Raw genomic sequence first — 17,832 nt, 5'->3', positions numbered from 1 at the left:
AACCAAGAGCTCCAACAGTGTGGTGTACCAATGTTGTCTCGGCCACGCTGGAGCGACCAGAATTACCTGTGCCTGGTCTCTGCGCAATTTGAGCAGTACCTTGTGGACCAGGGGAAACGGAGGGAAGGCATAAAACAGGTGGTCTTTCCAGGGAAGGAGAAACGCATCCGAGAGGGAGCCCGGAGCTCGACCTTGTAGGGAGCAGAACATGTGGCACTTCCTGTTGTCTCGGGATGCAAACAGGTCTATCTGGGGAAACCCCCACTTCTGGAAGACGGAATGTATGATGTCCGGACGGATAGACCACTCGTGCGTCTGGAAGGACCTGCTGAGTCGGTCCGCTAGAGTGTTCTGGACTCCAGGGAGGAACGATGCCGTGAGATGGATTGAGTGGGCGATGCAGAAGTCCCACAGGCGAATGGCCTCTTGGCATAGAATTGACGAACGTGCTCCTCCTTGCTTGTTGATGTAAAACATGGCCGTGGTGTTGTCGATGAGAACTAACACACAACGGCCACGTAGGAGATTGAGGAATGCCTGGCACGCCAGGCGCACCGCCATCAATTCCCGAACATTGATATGCAGGGCTAGCTGGGGTGCAGTCCACAGGCCCTGGGTATGGTGTTCGTTGAGATGGGCGCCCCAACCCAGAGATGAAGCGTCTGTGACCAGGTGCAGAGAGGGTTGTGGGGCGTGAAATGGCATCCCCTCGCAGACCACATTGTGATCTAGCCACCAGGTGAGGGAGGCCAGGACCGAGTTCGGGACCGTGACCACCATGTTCAGGCTGTCCCGATGTGGACGGTATATTGATGACACCCAGGTCTGGAGTGGGCGAAGCCGAAGTCTGGCATGCCTGGTTACGTACGTGCAGGAAGCCATGTGACCCAGCAGGGTAAGGCACGACCTCACCGTGGTAGTTGAGAAGGCCTGTAGCCCTTGAATGAGGTTCGTGATGGTGCCAAAGCGGTTGTCTGGCAGGATGGCTTGTGCACGTTTGGAGTCGAGAACTGCTCCGATGAATTCTATTCTCTGGGTAGGTTCTAGAGTGGATTTGTCCTTGTTGAGTAGGATGCCCAACTCGTTGAATGTGTGCACTATTGTGTGGACGTGAGCTTGAACTTGCTCCTTGGTGCGACCACGTACCAGCCAGTCGTCTAGGTACGGGAACACCTGTATCCCTTGTCGACGAAGGTACGCTGCCACGACAGCCATACATTTCGTGAACACTCTTGGGGCCGAGGATAGGCCGAAGGGAAGGACTGCAAACTGGTAGTGCACCGTGTTTACCACGAATCGCAGGAAGCGTCTGTGAGGTGGGTAAATTGTGATGTGAAAGTATGCGTCTTTCATGTCGAGGGCGGCGAACCAGTCTCCAGGATCGAGGGAAGGGATAATGGCCCCCAAAGAGACCATGCGGAACTTCAACTTTACTACGAATTTGTTGAGTTCGCGCAAGTCCAAGATGGGCCGCAGACCTCCTTTGGACTTGGGGATCAGGAAGTAACGGGAATAAAATCCCCTGCCCCTTAACTCTATCGGAACCTCCTCTATGGCCCCCAAGGCCAGGAGCGTAGAGACCTCCTGTATAAGAAGTTGCTCGTGAGAAGGGTCCCTGAAGAGGGACGGGGAACGGGGGTGGGAGGGGGGGATAGAAGAAAACTGGATAGCATATCCCCTCTCCACCGTGCAGAGGACCCAACGGTCCGAAGTTATAAGGGACCAGGCACGGTGGAAGTGGGAGAGGCGATCCCGAAAGTAGGGGGCTGGATCCTGGTGGATGACTGGGGCGCCGTCCTCGACCGCACCTTCAAAAGTTCTGCCTGGGGCCTGAAGGTGGTCTAGGTGGCCCTTGGTTCTGGCCGGGTTGAGGGCCGGTCCACCTTCTCCTACCACCTCGCCCTCGCCTCCGGGCCGAATCTTGTCTCTGGCGAGGCGGGGGGGGGTAGAAGCGCTGAGGCTGCGGCCTAAATGGCCTGCGCTGAGGGCCCACAACATGCATCCCGAGGGAGCGCATGATTGTTCTCGAGTCCTTGAGGCTCTGCAGGCGAGAGTCCGTCTTGTCCGAGAACAATCCATGTCCCTCAAAGGGCAGATCCTGTAGGGTTTGCTGCAGCTCCGGAGGCAAACCCGAAACCTGAAGCCAGGAGATCCTCCGCATAGCGATACCCGAAGCCATGGTCCTCGCAGCTGAGTCTGCTATGTCCAAGGAGGCCTGCAAGGAGGTCCGAGCCACCTTCTTACCCTCCTCTACCATGGCTCCAAACTCTTCCCTGGACTCTTGGGGAATCAACTCCTTAAACTTCCCCATAGAGTTCCAGGAGTTAAAATTGTAGCGGCTCAGTAACGCCTGTTGGTTCGCCGCTCTAAGTTGCAGCCCTCCGGCTGAGTAAACCTTACGGCCAAACAAATCGAGCCGCTTAGCCTCTTTTGATTTAGGCGCTGCAGCCTGCTGGCCGTGTCGCTCTCGTGCGTTCACTGATGCCACCACCAGTGAACACGGTTGGGGGTGGGTATACAAGTACCCGTAGTCCTTAGATGGGACAAAGTATTTCCTTTCCACCCCTCTCGCTGTGGGTGGGATAGAGGCAGGAGTTTGCCATATCGTATCCGCATTAGATTGTATCGTGCGGATCAGGGGTAACGCTACCCTCGATGGGGCATCCGCTCCGAGGATATTCACTATCGGGTCGTGCACCTCCACTACCTCCTCCGCCTGCAGGTCCATATTACGGGCCATCCTGCGCAGAAGATCCTGGTGAGCCCGAAGATCTATTGGAGGTGGGCCCGTGCACGATGTGCCCGCCACTGCCTCGTCCGGCGAAGAAGAGGAAGATGCCTCCGGTGGAACAGGATCCAAGGGCTGGTCCTGGTCTCCCTGTTCCTGGGCCGGAGCATCACCTGCGCCTGGGTCCAGGGCGTCAGGCGGTGCGGACACGGAAGCCTCCATGTCCCCTGGTGGAGGCCGAGAGATGGTGGACTCCGGGGCCCTTCTGACAGAGTGACTCGAGCGAGAGGTCGAGGGTATTGGAGCCCCTTGCTCCTGATGGTACGCCCACGGGGTCCAGAACGACCAGTGAGATGGGCCATGAGAATGGTCCTCTGTCATCTCCCGCCAATGGCCCAAGTCCTGTTCCTCGGCTTGCCCTTGAGGGGGATATGCCGATCTCGAGAGGTCCTCCGAGGAGTGGGACACCGATCTCGATGGCCACGGCGGTGCCGAGAGCGTCGAGACGATTCCCGTGGGCTGCGGTGCCGCACGGTGCCGGTCCGGAGATGATCTATCTCTACGCGGTGCCGGCGATCGGTGCCGGGACCGTGACCGGTGCCGATGACCTCGTCGGTGCCGGGAGTCAGATCTGGACCTCGATGAGGACCTGGAGTATGCCCGGTGCCGGGAGCGGCCTCTCGACGTCGAGCGTCGACCGTAGCGGTGCCGAGAACTACGTCTCGACGTTGATCGGTGCCGACGATCATAGCGGTGTCGAGACGTAGAGCGGTGCCGCGAAGAAGATCTTGGCCGCGAGTACGACCGGTGCCGAGGCGATATTCGGTGCCGGGACTGCGAGCGGCGTGGGGACCTGCTTCGGGACCTGGATCGGTGCCGAGGTTCCAGCCCTTGCGATGGAGGGCGCATCAAGGCAGGTTTCCCCCTCGACTGTACCGGGCGAGTCAACGGTGCCTTCGGTGCCGGTGGTTGGGGCGGTGCCGGCTCTGTGAGAGCTATTAAGTCTCTTGCCGCCTCGAAGGTCTCTGGAGTCGACGGGAGGCACTGTATAACCGCCGGTCTCGGTGGAGACGCTATCTGCACCGGACTCAACGGCTTCGGCGCCGGAGTCGACGGTGCTGGAGGCACCTGTTTCCGGTGCTCCACCGGCGGACGCGGCTCTACCCCCGGCACTGGGGGAGCCGGCGTCTTCGGCACGGAGGCCCCCGTCTTATGGGCTTTTTTATGCCCTGGGGATAATGAACGGCGCCTAGGCACTTGCTGTGCTTGCGGTGCCGACAAGGTCCGGTGCCGGGGAGGCTTGTCCGACGCCACTCGCGTGGTCGTCGTGGCCGGTGCCGCCGGGGCACTGCGCACCGAGGCGCTAGGTGCCGGGGCCTGACTTGTAGATGGAGCGTCAGGACTAAGTGCCGCCTCCATCAGAAGTTGCCGGAGCCGAAAGTCCCGCTCCTTCTTGGTCCTTGGTCTGAAGGCCTTACAGATCTTGCACTTATCTGTTTGATGGGACTCTCCCAGGCACTTCAGACAGGAGTCGTGCGGGTCGCTCGTGGGCATATGTTTAGCGCAGGAGGCGCACTGCTTGAAGCCGGGAGCTTTGGGCATGAGCCCGGACCCGCGGCCGGGGGAGAAAGGGGGAGACGACCCCCTTAATCCCCTGAACTAGTATAACAACTAAACAACTTTTACAAACTATTTTAACTATTTAACTATTTAACACTAGAACTGTAACTATAACTGCTAACGAACGAAGCTAGGGAGAGTGGAGAACAGCTATGCCGCGCTCCACAGTTCCAACGACCGTCAGGGGCGGTAAGAAGGAAACTGAGGGGGCGCCGGGTCGGCTGGGGTATATATTCAGCGCCATGAAGGCGCCACTCTAGGGGGCTCCACAGCCGACCCGCCGGTGTTGCTAGGGTAGAAAATCTTCCGACGATCGTGCACGCGGCGCGCACACACCTAATGGAATGGATATGAGCAAGCACTCGAAGAAGAAGTGGGTAAATTCAATTTCCCCAAGTTTATCCTTGACTACACTAGTGGCTATCAGGATAACTTAATATTATGCTGAAGGCATGTTTCCTTTAAGAAAAGGTCCAATGCCTGTCACAGCCTTTGCTAAGCAGAGAAACCAAGAAGCCCTCTTTAGTGGGTGTGGTGCTGGCAGCCAGAGATAGGGCAGAATTTGATGGTCTGATATCAGAATGCCAGGGATCTGCCAATCACATGCAGCCTGCTAAAGCAACATGCTACCCCACCTCCTACCAGGCACCAGGGGAATTGTGGATTGTCTGAACATCTGTTCCTGAGGAGCTGGCCTACCTTCATCAGTAAAGCGTAACAATGCCTCATCACATCAGAATAAATTACACAACAGAATTATTAAGGCTTTGGATTTGTTTTAATTCAAGTGAAATATACTTGCTGAGAGTCAGTTTTGATTTACTGCTAAAATAGTTTTAGCTAGAGAGATCAACAATTTTGGGATGCTCTGTGTACTTTTATAGAGATATTTAGGAGAGGAATGCATGAGGGGAGTGGAGTGTGGTACCTTTGGAACCTTCTAAAAAATCTCCAGGCTCACTGGAGCAGAATAAATTTAACAAACAGATAAATGAAATGTTTTTACTGTTAAGGTGATTAGGTAGTGCTCCAGCATTTCAGCTACCTTATGGGTAACTAAGAACAGAGATAGACACTAAGCTGGAGATCTTCAAACCCTTAACACACTATATTCTATACAGGCTCTGTACAAGCACTATTGTTTGGTTAGAGAACTGTTCACTCTTCTCCGTGCAGAGCAGTAAAGAACGGTCATTGGGGTGCATTTGGACCTTATTTCAGTGATGTGAGGCTTATTACAAACTAATCAATTTCACCCAGCCCATTAGGCTGGACTAATGTTTAGAACGTGATTAATTATCTGAAACAGAGGGGAGGAAAACAATCGAAGTGCTGTAAGATGTAAGTTATCAGTCACTTGGAGGGACTTTTTTTTCCATTCTATCTCCTCCCAGCCCCAAACCAGAAAAATGCAGGAAACTACTGATGTTACCTACCTTAAGAACAGCACGGAATCCTTCTGTAAACCTTACAGATCATAATGCAATTCATAGATTTGCATTTCAAACATTTACTCAAAATTCAGTCAGGGTTTTGCAATTTAGTGGTTTTGTGTTATTCACTGTGCAAGCTCCTGGAGACAAGGGCCATACTATTTCTATCTTGTACAGCACAAAGCACACTGTCAGCACTTTACATCAGTTTGACTGTTGATATTTAGTGAATCTAGACTGTGGTTTAACTATGCACAAAACTTAGGATGCCACATTCTGCTCCACTGCTTAGATTTCAGCGTGACATTAGGACAGCTAAACTACTTGGCAAAGGGATATTTTCTCAATTATTTTTCTCAATTTCAGGAGATGTTGCTTTCTTGTAGAGTTAAATCCTTTAACAAGGCACTTGCATGGGGCATGGAGAAGACAATTGCATTTAGGCAAACAAAACCATTGACTTTCCCTCTAGTATTGTGTTCCCTATCCCATTATTGCAGGTAACTGGTTTGAACAGCCCTACTTCTGCAGACCAGCTTGAGCTTGTTATGAAGTAAAGGCCCTATTTTTAGGACAGGGTTTGATTAGAGCCCAGAGAAAACAGCTGCAGTGTCATGCCTTCTTTGTATTATCAGTGTAGGATAAAGAAAGAAGAAGGGATGTTACAGATGCAATCTCTGTTTGAATCCAGATCCAAACTTAGTCCAACTTCGAGGATGTTCAAATGTGAGGGGTTTGGCCCACTACAGAGATGAGGACAAGCTATACAAGAGCTAAGTATTAGTTTCAAGTTGTACATTATTCTCCCCCCTTCCCCCAAGTTATAGTATTCAGAGCAAATATATTTGCTAAATAGGAGGAAAATGGCCATGCTATGAAACATAAATCTTATTTAAGCATACATCTATTTTTTCAAGTAAAAGTTTGGAAAGGAAGATTGTCTGTTATATTTGTTACATCTTAGAGGAATCTAAAAATAAGTTGAGATTTCCGATAAAAGGTACTGTGTGTTCACTAACCTCCTGACACTGGGAGTCAGTGAGTCTTGGCAGATATCCCCTTGCCTGCAAAGGGGTTCCCAGCAGCTGCTAGAAGCAAAAAGTGAACATATGGGTAGGAGCATGGTAAGGTACATTTGGGCACATGGTGAGGAAGAATGATTGAATTGGTTCCATTACAGACAAACTCACAACTGAAACATCTGCTGCAATAAGAAAATATATCAAGGAAATGGAAAGTAGCTGCAGAATCACTTGGAACTAGAGAGATATTTGGAATTAAATTTAAAGCATTTCTGGCCATAGGCTCATTTTAAAGTGCTCTAGGTGTTCTATGTTGTTTTAAACATAAGGAAGTACTTCTTCACACAACTTACAGTCAACCTATGGACTTGCTCCTAGGGGATGTTGTGAAGGCCAAAAGTATAACTGCGTTCAAAAAAGAAAAGTTTATAGAGGAAAGGTCCACCATGCTCTCGGATGTGACTAAACCTCCGACTGCCAGAAGCTGAGACTGGATGACCAGGGCGGATCACACAGTAATTGCCCTATTCTGTTAATTCCCTCTGAAGTATCTGGCACTTGACACTGTCGGAGACAGGCCACTGGGCTAGATGGACCATTGGTTTGATTCATTATGGCCATTCTTACTTTCTTATGTAATGTTCACAGGCATAGAAGCTCACACTAAAGCTACAATTTAACAATAATTATAGAACCATCATCTTTTCCACACTTGCAACTTTTGGGGGGAAAAAAGCAAGAAACAAAACAAAAAAATCCCAAAACTTATTTTGGGCTGAAACATGTACTGTTTGGTCTCCGCCCAAGCAATGTTTTGGCTGAGTGGGAGCAGATGAAAGATTTGAGGAAAATCCAGTCAGCTGTTTCTGAGTCAGAAAAGAGCAGAAACACCCTTTTTCCATTAAAAAAAAATAACTATGACTTACATTTTGTGCACTGATCATTCAAAACCAACTGTTTAAAAAAAATTTTTTTTTAAATAAACCCAATATCCATCAGGATACAGATTTTTTTTTTTTTAAACAAATGTGAAGGAAAAAGTTTCCCACAGCTTTGGTAGGTACAAAATGTATTTTATATATAGAAATTCAGCCAGGATTTTTTTTATTTTTTCCTGCTGAGCCTTATGTTGATACCTACCTACCCATCTTAATGCCAAATGCAGAAATTCAACTAATAAACAAATCTAGTAGGCCACATCCTCAGCTGGGGTAAGTTCCTAGAGCACTCTACTGAAGTTGAGGAAAGGTACACACTAAGCAATTTTTAAAAAGTTATTAAATTAAACTCTTGACTGTTTCCAACCTCAGCAGTTGTATATTTAGATAAATGTAGCATCTTCCACACAAGAATACCAAGTGATCCATGTGCCATAGTGACCTTCACTTGGGAATCTGTGCATAGACAGCTCCCAGCATTTTTTGATTAAGCTCTTGACTGGTTCTCACAATCAAATAGATAAATGTCTGTCTTAAATATTTAACAATGTAGAAAAATATGTCTGCAGCTGCTGAGCTCCAGATACTTACTATGTCCTTAGAAAACCTTATGTTAGCACATATTTCACATTCCATGTGGTGGCTAGACACTAATGGTAACTGTACAAACACTAGTGTTTGTGTTAGCACCCACACGGCACAAAGATTGTGAAACAGTTTAAGTCAGCTCTGCACATTTGTCACTCTACAACACTCAAGAAGAATCCATTAGTGTGTATGCTACTTAATCAGACATGCCATTTTCCCAAGCATCTTGTGTACCAGCTTATACCTGGTTTGCCAATTAGTACTGTGTGCAATAGGGTGGATAAATCAAACCACTTGAAAATGCTGAACTTAATCCAAAAGATCCATCAGAAGCGGCCAGAGCACAGACTCCAATTTTTCTGATGGGCTTGTTTGAATTCACCACTCGTGATCCGTTAGGTGAAGGAGTTTTGTTCTTTAGGCAAAGCAATAAGCTGGAGAACAAATCAGTCAGACCAAACTCATGTCAAACTGCTTTATTACATCTTAAATAACAGTACATTTTAATATAGTATCTATCTTGCATCCAGCTTTCTTGAAGTACACTGACTTTAAAATTAAATACAAAAAGGTGAAGAAGAGGGATACAGGGTGCGGAGAAAGCTCTACAGAGTAGTTTAATGAAAGAGAGGGAATTCATCTTTTTTATGCCAAATCCAGGCCTAACGCACAATTACAGCACATTTTTGTACAGAATGTTGCAGAAAAAACAGAATGGAGAAAGCCACTACTGCTGCTAAGGAGGCGCATTTCTGGATACAGTGAAGATAGGAGAATTTAAGAGAACAATCTGCTGTCCAAACGCTGCTGCTTTTAACATTTTATTTGAAAAGAAAGCCAGGAAAACCTGTGCATTACAAAAATGATTCTAATCAGATGCAAAGAACTCCTTTTACAAGAGGAACTGGCTGTGAAGAATTAATTTATAAGGAAGATGGTCTGGGTTCCCCCACCCCCAAAATCTTTGACAGCGATCGTTTGAACAGGCTGTTTCTTTAAAAAAAAAAAAAAAAAAAAAAAAAAAAGAAAGAAAGAAAGAAAAAAGAAAGAAAAAAAAAAGAAGTGACTTCTCACGCTACTCCAAAACGTGCATAGCTTTGTACTTGAAGTCTTCATAGATTTATGCACAGAGTAGCAACAATAAATGAATACAGCGGCAATGGTTACAGTTTTTAAACAGGTTATTTCTTTAAAGAAAAAAACATCAAAGGACTTAGTCCAATATGCACTTTTTAGCATTTCTACAGCATGCGATTCTAAGAGTAAACCCACCCAATATGGCAAACAATCAAAAAATTTTTTTGTTTAACTTAGAAAGTTTAAGATCATTATTTTCAAAACATTGATTTGTACATCATTTCATACACAAAGAATTGACTTAATACCCAAGCGCAGGACAGGTCTCTTTTGAAAAACAGAGATTCCTGGTTGTTGAGACTATGGGGTAGTGTTAGGGTATATAAACTGCCCTTCCAAGTGGGGACAAAGAAAAAAAAAATTTTTTTTTTTTTTTTTTTTTTTTAAATCAGTGGGTTTGGGGGTGGGTGGGTAGGAATTGAGGATTTGCATTTGTTACCCATAAAAGGTGAAAGGTTCTTTAAACAAGCATTCAATACCATGTACAGCATGTGCTTGGTTACCTTACTTCTTAACATTATTCTATAGATGCCATGTTTTGTGCAACAATTATTTGTGATACTAGACAGAAATAAAAAAAAGTAGGGACTAAATTTACAGCATTAACAACCCCAGATGCATTGGGCTAGGACTCCCTTGTTTTACTCAGTTATTGACCGTAAAGAAATGTATTTAAAAAGGAAATGTGAAAAAAAAAAAGATTAAATCCTTCTACAAATGTGACTTGAAAATTTGAAACGGTGTGAGATAAAACAAAGTTCTCAACTTTAACTTGAAAACTACAGTGAAGTTAAGTTTATTTCACAATTATGCTCAAGTTTACTTTCTGCTCATGCTTTTATGATAGTGTTTCTTTTTTAAATTCTCAAGACAAAAAATGGTCCCAAAAGGAATGCACAATTTCATTTGCTTACAACTACAGAAATTCTTCTTTGAAAAGTAATTGTGCTCTTCATTTCAGCAATAGGAGACGGTAAAAGATCTTGCCCTTTGAAGTTTTGAGGAGAATGGGGGGGTCCAAGTTAGTATGGTTGGATTGGATATGCTATCATTTTAGTTTTCAACCGTTGGAAACGTCTTCCAGTCACGGTGGAGTCCGTCGCTTGTCTGACATACAAAAAGTTTTGTTAAAACTTACGTTCTGACACTAATATTAAGTTCTAAACTGGTTGAACTAACTTCTGTGTCTGGTATAACTGTTTATTCTTCCACACCCTCTACTATATCTTCCCACACTAACATTTACATCCATTATTTTTATTTCACCATTTTCAAAAGTTTTAATAATATTTATCAGCCCAGATGTGAAAGCCATTCACCCACCCCTTACCATGATAATGAAAAAAGTTACTTCCCCTAGGCAAGTAGAATTTTACAAGGCTGAATTAAACTATAAGAAGTTAATCTTATTTCTAGTGTTTTACTTTTCTAAACCAAACTGGAAGCTTGTAGCATAAAAGCAGTTGCAACGTACATTTGAAATTACAAAAAATAATGAAAAGAACAGGAGTACTTGTGGCACCTTAGAGACTAACAAATTTATTTGAGCATAAGCTTTCGTGGGCTACATCCGAAGAAGTGGGCTGTAGCCCACGAAAGCTTATGCTCAAATAAATTTGTTAGTCTCTAAGGTGCCATAAATACTCCTGTTCTTTTTGTGGATACAGACTAACACGGCTGCTACTCTGAAACATGGAAAAAATAATGAGATTATAAACAAGGTAATTAAGGATGTTCCCCCCCCCTCCCCCAAATACCTACAGGCTTCAGTTCCAGATCTTGAGGAAGCTATCCCATGATCCTGTTGCTACTGCCATACCATCGTCAGTCACACCTAAGCAACTGACACGGTTATCGTGGCCAGCAAGGACACCTAGAAATTAAACAAAATACACATGCATATTACAGAGTCTTGATGAATACATACTTCATTACAAGCAATGCAATAGGGCTCGTGTGTTTGTATTGGATACTCTAGCGATCAGAAGATTGGAACATTAACTTGTGTAAATATTAAACCAAGTCTGATTTTGATAGTTTTCTTTACCCCAAACTTTTGGCACTATTCCCTTGGAAATGATTGAAGTAGTCAGTGAGGGACTCCCAAATGCAGAATATGACAACATGAAGTCTGTTAGTCACAAGATTTTCCACTTGATAGGAATAATCTTCAATAATCGTACGTCAATTACAAAGTCATCATCAGCTTATCAAAATTCTTCTGACAGCACACCCCAAGCAGTTTTGAATTCTATATTTATTAGTGAGTTGCTGCTAAATTCAATTACTTCCCCTCCTACAGTATTATAGGCTAATTCATCTTGTAAAAAACCCTAGACTATAAAAAACGCAGAGTTAGGCTGGAGCATCTTAAACACATTTAATCTTGCTTGAACCCTAGCCCTCCTCTTAGGTTTACAAGCACACATTACAAAAAGGCAAACAAAGATCTGCCACCTACCTTCATTAGATTTGCCACTATGGAAGATGCTTCCACTCAACCAATATGTCATTTTGAAAAATTAGACTCAGACTTTAAGGTCAGAAGGGACCATTATGATCATCCAGTCTGACCGCCTGCACAATGCAGGCCACAGAATCTCACCCATCCACTCCTGGAATAAACCTCTAACCTATGTCCGAGCTACTGAAGTCCTCAAATCATGGTTTAAAGACTTCAAGTTGCAGAGAATCCCCCAGCAATGACCCATGCCCCACACTGCAGAAGAAAGCGAAAAACCCCCAGGGCCTCTGCCAATCTGCCCTGGAGGAAATTTCCTTCCTGACCCCAAATATGGCGATCAGCTAAACCCTGAGCATGTGGGGAAGACTCACCAGCCAGACACCCAGGAAAGAATTCTCTGTAGTAACTCAGTTCCCACCCCATCTAACATCCCATCACAGGCCATTGGGCATATTTACCGCTAATAGTCAAAGATCAATTAATTGCCAAAATTAGGCTATTCCATCATACCACCCCCTTCATAAATTTATCAAGCTTAGTCTTGAAGCCAGGTATGTCTTTTGCCCCCACTGCTCCCCTGGGAAGGCTGTTCCGGAACTTCACTCCAAGAACAACTTGATATAAACCGGCCATCAGGAAGTTTAGACTTGAAATTAAACCAAGGTTTTTAACCATTGTACATAATATGTAAAAATATGTTGGGTAGTACTGCTGATCTCCACATTAAAACTGTAGAAGTACCAGAGTGTCTCCCATTTGAATCAATGAATTCTGCACTTCTGGAGCAGCAGACACATGATCAACGTACAAGCGGTTAATAGCATCTTTAAAAATTCATAGTGCCATATAGGAAGCCTGCTCTCACAGCTGATGAAATGGCTCAGAACTATTCTATTGTAGAAGTAGTGTGGATACCATCATGATTATTAGAGTGTCCAGAAGTAAGATGGCTTGCAACTGGGAAAAGTGAAAGGAAAGAGATCCAGTATTGTGCATAAACTCTGGATATAAGAGGTGACACCAGTACCAGAAGTCAGGGAACTGATAGACTCAAACACTAGAAGTGTGTAAAACTGAGATTATAGTGGTGAGATTTAATGTAGCACGACCCCAAGCAAAGTACCCGAGGAAGCAGAGTGCTTGAGCAGTTAATTTGTGACCGATGAGTCAATGCATGTTAGGATTCTAAGAACTGATTATTAACACATGTGACTTCACCATCTGCAGACTGTCCTTCCTTCCTCCTTATTAAGTATTGCTGCTCCCTGGGACTCTAACCACACTGGCCATTCCTTTTCCCATTCAACATCACTCTGCGGTGAGGTTTATGCAGGGATCCAATAGGATTTCTGGGAGAGTGGGAGACAGATCAGTTGTGGTGGTGCATCTATTTTCACCCCTCCCTTCTGCTTTCCCTGCAGGAGGGACACGCAAAAGTCACTGCCTCATATCACCCAAAAAACAATCCTAACAAACCAGGAAACTGCAGAATCCAGGACTCCCTAGATCAGGAATCTCAAACACGCAGCCCGTGGGGTGATTTTCTGCGGCCCGCGAGCCCCATGCGGCCCCCCCGCCCTCCCCCGGTGTTTACCAGAGCGGCTCCGGCCGGACATACACTGGGAGCAGGGCATGCTCCCTGCCTGCCTGCCCTGTCCAGCTCTGGGAAGAGGCTGGAACATGGGGAAGGGCGGGGGCGGAGGGTCTGTGTGTGGCTGTTGCTTCAGGCAGTGCCCCCAGCAACTCCAATTGGCCAGGAACGGGGAACTACTGTAGCCAATGGGAGCTTCTGGTGGCGGTGCCTCAAGCAACAGAAACACATAGCCCCTCCGACCCCCCTTCCCCACGTTCCAGCCTCTTGCGGGGGCAGGGCAGACAGGCAGCCTGCCCTACCCCTGGTACGCACTGGGCCAGATCCTGCAGCTGAACCCCCTGCCCTGAGCCCCCGCCGCACCCTGCTCCCCGACCCCCTGACATACCCTGCACCCCGACCCTCTGCCTCACCCCGCACGCCTCTTGCATCCCAACCCACTGCCCTGAGCCCCATGCCGCACCCCTCCTGCACCCCGGCCCCCTGCTGTACCCTGCACCCCGACCTGATCCCCCTGCTGCACCCCGCACTCCTCTTGTACCCCAACCACCTGCCCTGAGCCCCCTGCCGCACCCTGCACCCTTGTTGTACCCTCACCCCTCCTGCACCCCACACCCCAACTCCCAGCCCTGAGCCCCCACCAAACCCCACACCCCTCCTGCACCCCCTGGGGGCAAGGAGGGGGGCAGAGTTGGGATGGGGATTTCGGGGAAGGAGATAGAATGGGGGCAGGGAAGGGGTGGGAAGAGTCAGGGCAGGGGCGGGGCCTCATGGAAGGGGTGGAGTGGGGGCAGGCCTGAGGCCGGGGGGGGGGGGGGGGGGGGGGGGGGGTATAAGGCGCCCCCGGGGCCCACGCCGNTAGTAAAAAAATTCAGGGGGGTGTGAGTGGGGGGGTGGGGGGGGGGGGGGGGGGGGGGGGGGGGGGGGGGGGGGGGGGGGGGGGGGGGGGGGGGGGGGGGGGGGGGGGGGGGGGGGGGAGAGTTGTCAGTAATGCGGCCCTTGGGCCAATGTACTAGTCCTCATGTGGCCCTCGTGGTCATTTGAGTTTGAGACCCCTGCCCTAGATAAACACTACCCTAATGAAACAGATTTGTAATGAGGCAAGGTAATTTATCCTATAGGGACTGAAAAGTAGTTTTTCCTACTTAAAAGTCAACCAAAAGTACAACCTAGTGCATTAGTAAACAGGCACTGAAGACAAATCACACTGCATTAGTATAGTATAAAATCAAAGCAGGAAATGGAACTAGTATTAGTCATTTCAACAGGCCAGCAAGCTCATCACTTCCTCCTAATCAGCTTCAAAGTAAAGAATTGTCACCAGGGACCAAATACAGTTTTCCCCAACAGAAAAACTAAAGTGTAATAATATGTCACTAAGAGTTCCCTAATCTGCTTGGATCACCCACCTAATAGTTTATCAAAAAGAATTATTGTAGTGTTGGTCCCAACATTACCATGGAGTTACAAAATTTACGAACTGAAATCCTGGAGACAATCCAAAAGCAACAAGCAACACCTTATATTCATCTGCTCAATGGATTCTCTGGTGGAACAGCAAGTTATTTTATTTCTACAGCACTTGATTTAAAGCCAGTAGTAAGGAAGATAACATTTATGAAAGGAAAATTCTCTGGCTATCAATATATGCAATTTCAGACTACCAATTTGTTTTCATTTGCATGTCTATTTCTGGCCTCAAGTATCAAGATTACAGATTTCAACTGTAAATAACCACCGTGGGAAAACCTTGAATAAGGTGCATTTGGATAGCATAACCATATTATACTTATTTGAAAAATATGTTCCTAGTACAATTAAAATCATAAACAGCACTGAAAAGTGAAGTAAGTAACCTGCTCTACACATCAGATGAACTCTGAGCTACTACTGTGCCAATTTCTGCACTGCACTGACAGAAGGTATCAGATATGTTGGAAAAGGGCAGGGGAAGCAAGCAAGCCATGGGAGCACTGCTTTTAGACTACAATGAAGGGACTAACGTCACATTGAAAGTCTCTGTTGCTGGTGTCTCCTCTATTCTGAGCATAGCCTCCCCCTCAGCAGTGATCAGGTTTGTACCAATTTTTGTTTATTACTTTCCTCCAGACGCTAAACAGAACCTAGTTTTTTAGCCTTGTGCTAGTTCCAAGAATTAGAAATACTTTCTCCATTAATCTAGTTCCTCTTCTTTACATTCTATAATCATAAGCAGAAACTTTGTGGTTATTTATGATAATTTGTACTTTCCCTGTTCTAACATCATTAGTTTATATTTTAGGAACTGATAGTATCTATACTAGATGGGTTGGTAAACTCAATACCCATCTCCTCCCATTAATTATACCCCTAAATAAAGTTACAAAACCTCTTTTCCCTTTTCTTGTTATGAATTTTATAAATACTGCCACAAATGCACATTATCCTGCTATGCCTTAGAGATAACGTATCACATTAGTGAAATAGGTACTGATACCCATACTGAGATAAGGTGACAATAGCATAAGATCCCCCCCCTTGACAGTTTCTTCTTCCAAAACATGCCAAGTCACATTTCATATTAAATACACAAATAAGGCAACTTTAGAAAATGTGGAAGATGAGGTAATAAAGGGTGAGTTTTTAAGAAGCACTATCCAGAACTGTTTGCTATGTGAAGAATTTTGAGGTAATAAATCAGTGGCTACAAATCTCTGCTTGACAGTTACACTACCTAAAAGTCAGTGCAAATTCTCAAAGGAATACTAAACAGCTTCAAGCACTGCAGTGCAGCATAGCCACCAACTATTAACCTGAATTGTTTCAATGAAATACTAATGACAATTATCTTCATATAAATATTACACGGTTGTAGACCCTCCATACATGAAGTGATTAATAGTAGGTGTTTCATAAAGTGTCAAATACTTTTAAACAGTCCAAGTGTAAAATAAGCTCTTTGAAGGTAAAAATATATTAATTTTCCCAGATGTCATTCTTTTACTGCGTTCTGTTTGCAGAGGGTAGCTTTCTGTTCTCAGAAACCCCATATTCTTCACGAACATTTACCAGCATGTTGACAACACAGGTAAAATACCTTCACCTGGGGTGATCTCACAGACCATATCATTGAGTTAATTACAGTAGGCTAACAGTACTGTGCTAATGTTTGATAAAGGACTGTCAATAGGTCACCCCTTTAGGTGCAGTTGATAGTATTTAAAACCCAATGCACAAACTATTTACCTGCTCTATCAGCTTTCAGCGTGTCCCAGACATTGCAGTTAAAGTCATCATAACCAGCTAAGAGGAGACGTCCGCTTTTGGAGAATGCTACAGAGGTGATGCCGCAGATGATGTTGTCATGTGAATAAACCATAAGCTCCTGGTCAGCACGAAGATCAAAGAGCCTGCATGTGGCATCATCTGAGCCTGTGGCAAATGCATTGCCATTTGGGAAGAACTTTAAAACAAAACAAAGATATTATAGTACAAGATAATTTGTGTTTTGCAGCTTTTGGGAACAGGGCTTTTTCCATTTGGACAACTACTATGAAATCTTAGATAGTACAAAACATGCTAGACCATTTTCATTTGGTGCTCTGGAGTACTCATGCAGGCCAGTCGTCTTACGCCCAGAATTGAGAGCTAGGAACTAAAGATCTACTCCTAGCTTGGTTTGACTCCCTTTGTGTTCTTTGCCACATCCCTTTGCCTGTCTGTTTCCCTATCTGTAAAGAGGAGCTAAAAGTACCTTATTATCTCCATCACAACGGCACTAACGTTTTTAAAGCCTTCTGAAGATGAAATAATAAATATTACTATCAAAAAAACTTTAGTAACGTACTATTTAAGCATCTAACAAGTTGCCATTTACTGCAATAAACTTTATGCAATACAACAAATTGAATGTAGTTTTGTCAATTGTGGAAAACATTTTGTTTTGGAAAAACTATGCTGTAATACTCTAGGATGCATTATGTGTTAAATTCTAACAGCTGACTACCAAGTATATATCATGAACTTAAATCCCATTCCCCCAATCAGAGTTCATACGCACACAGATGGCATTGATGTCTGACTCGTGGCCAGTGAATGTTTGCCGACACATTCCTTCTCTAACATCCCACAGTTTGGCAGAGGCATCACAGGCACCAGAAACAAAACACCTGGCATCAGGAGCCAGGGACAAACTCATGACATCCCCGGTGTGTCCAGTAAATGTGGTTGTCTGCTGGCCAGTTTCAATATCCCAAAGGGCGCTTGACAGAAGGGGGGAGAGCAGGGGGAGAGATAAAATGACAAAAATTAGAACCATCAAATAAAATTGAT

At 45.7% G+C, this 17,832-nt stretch overlaps 2 protein-coding genes across 3 annotated transcripts in view; one reads left to right on the top strand and one right to left on the bottom strand.

The window, feature by feature from the left end:
* Positions 1 to 17,832, top strand: part of CALML6 (calmodulin like 6) — a 196,199-nt gene that overhangs the window by 37,572 nt on the left and 140,795 nt on the right. The window lies entirely within an intron of this gene.
* GNB1 (G protein subunit beta 1) overlaps positions 8,791 to 17,832 on the bottom strand; it is an 83,220-nt gene continuing 74,178 nt past the window's right edge. Inside the window, exons 8-11 of the mRNA XM_034753026.1 lie at positions 17,561 to 17,762; positions 16,747 to 16,963; positions 11,228 to 11,339; positions 8,791 to 10,573 (exon numbers count right to left, since the gene is read on the bottom strand). Of these exons, the coding sequence (XP_034608917.1) occupies positions 11,233 to 11,339; positions 16,747 to 16,963; positions 17,561 to 17,762 (526 nt within the window). The 3' untranslated portion in view covers positions 8,791 to 10,573; positions 11,228 to 11,232. The remainder of the gene's footprint in view (positions 10,574 to 11,227; positions 11,340 to 16,746; positions 16,964 to 17,560; positions 17,763 to 17,832) is intronic.

Source organism: Trachemys scripta, chromosome 19 (assembly GCF_013100865.1).
Source record: "Trachemys scripta elegans isolate TJP31775 chromosome 19, CAS_Tse_1.0, whole genome shotgun sequence".
In the NCBI taxonomy this organism is placed as follows: Eukaryota; Metazoa; Chordata; order Testudines; family Emydidae; genus Trachemys; species Trachemys scripta.
This window is presented reverse-complemented; position numbering and strand designations above follow the sequence as displayed.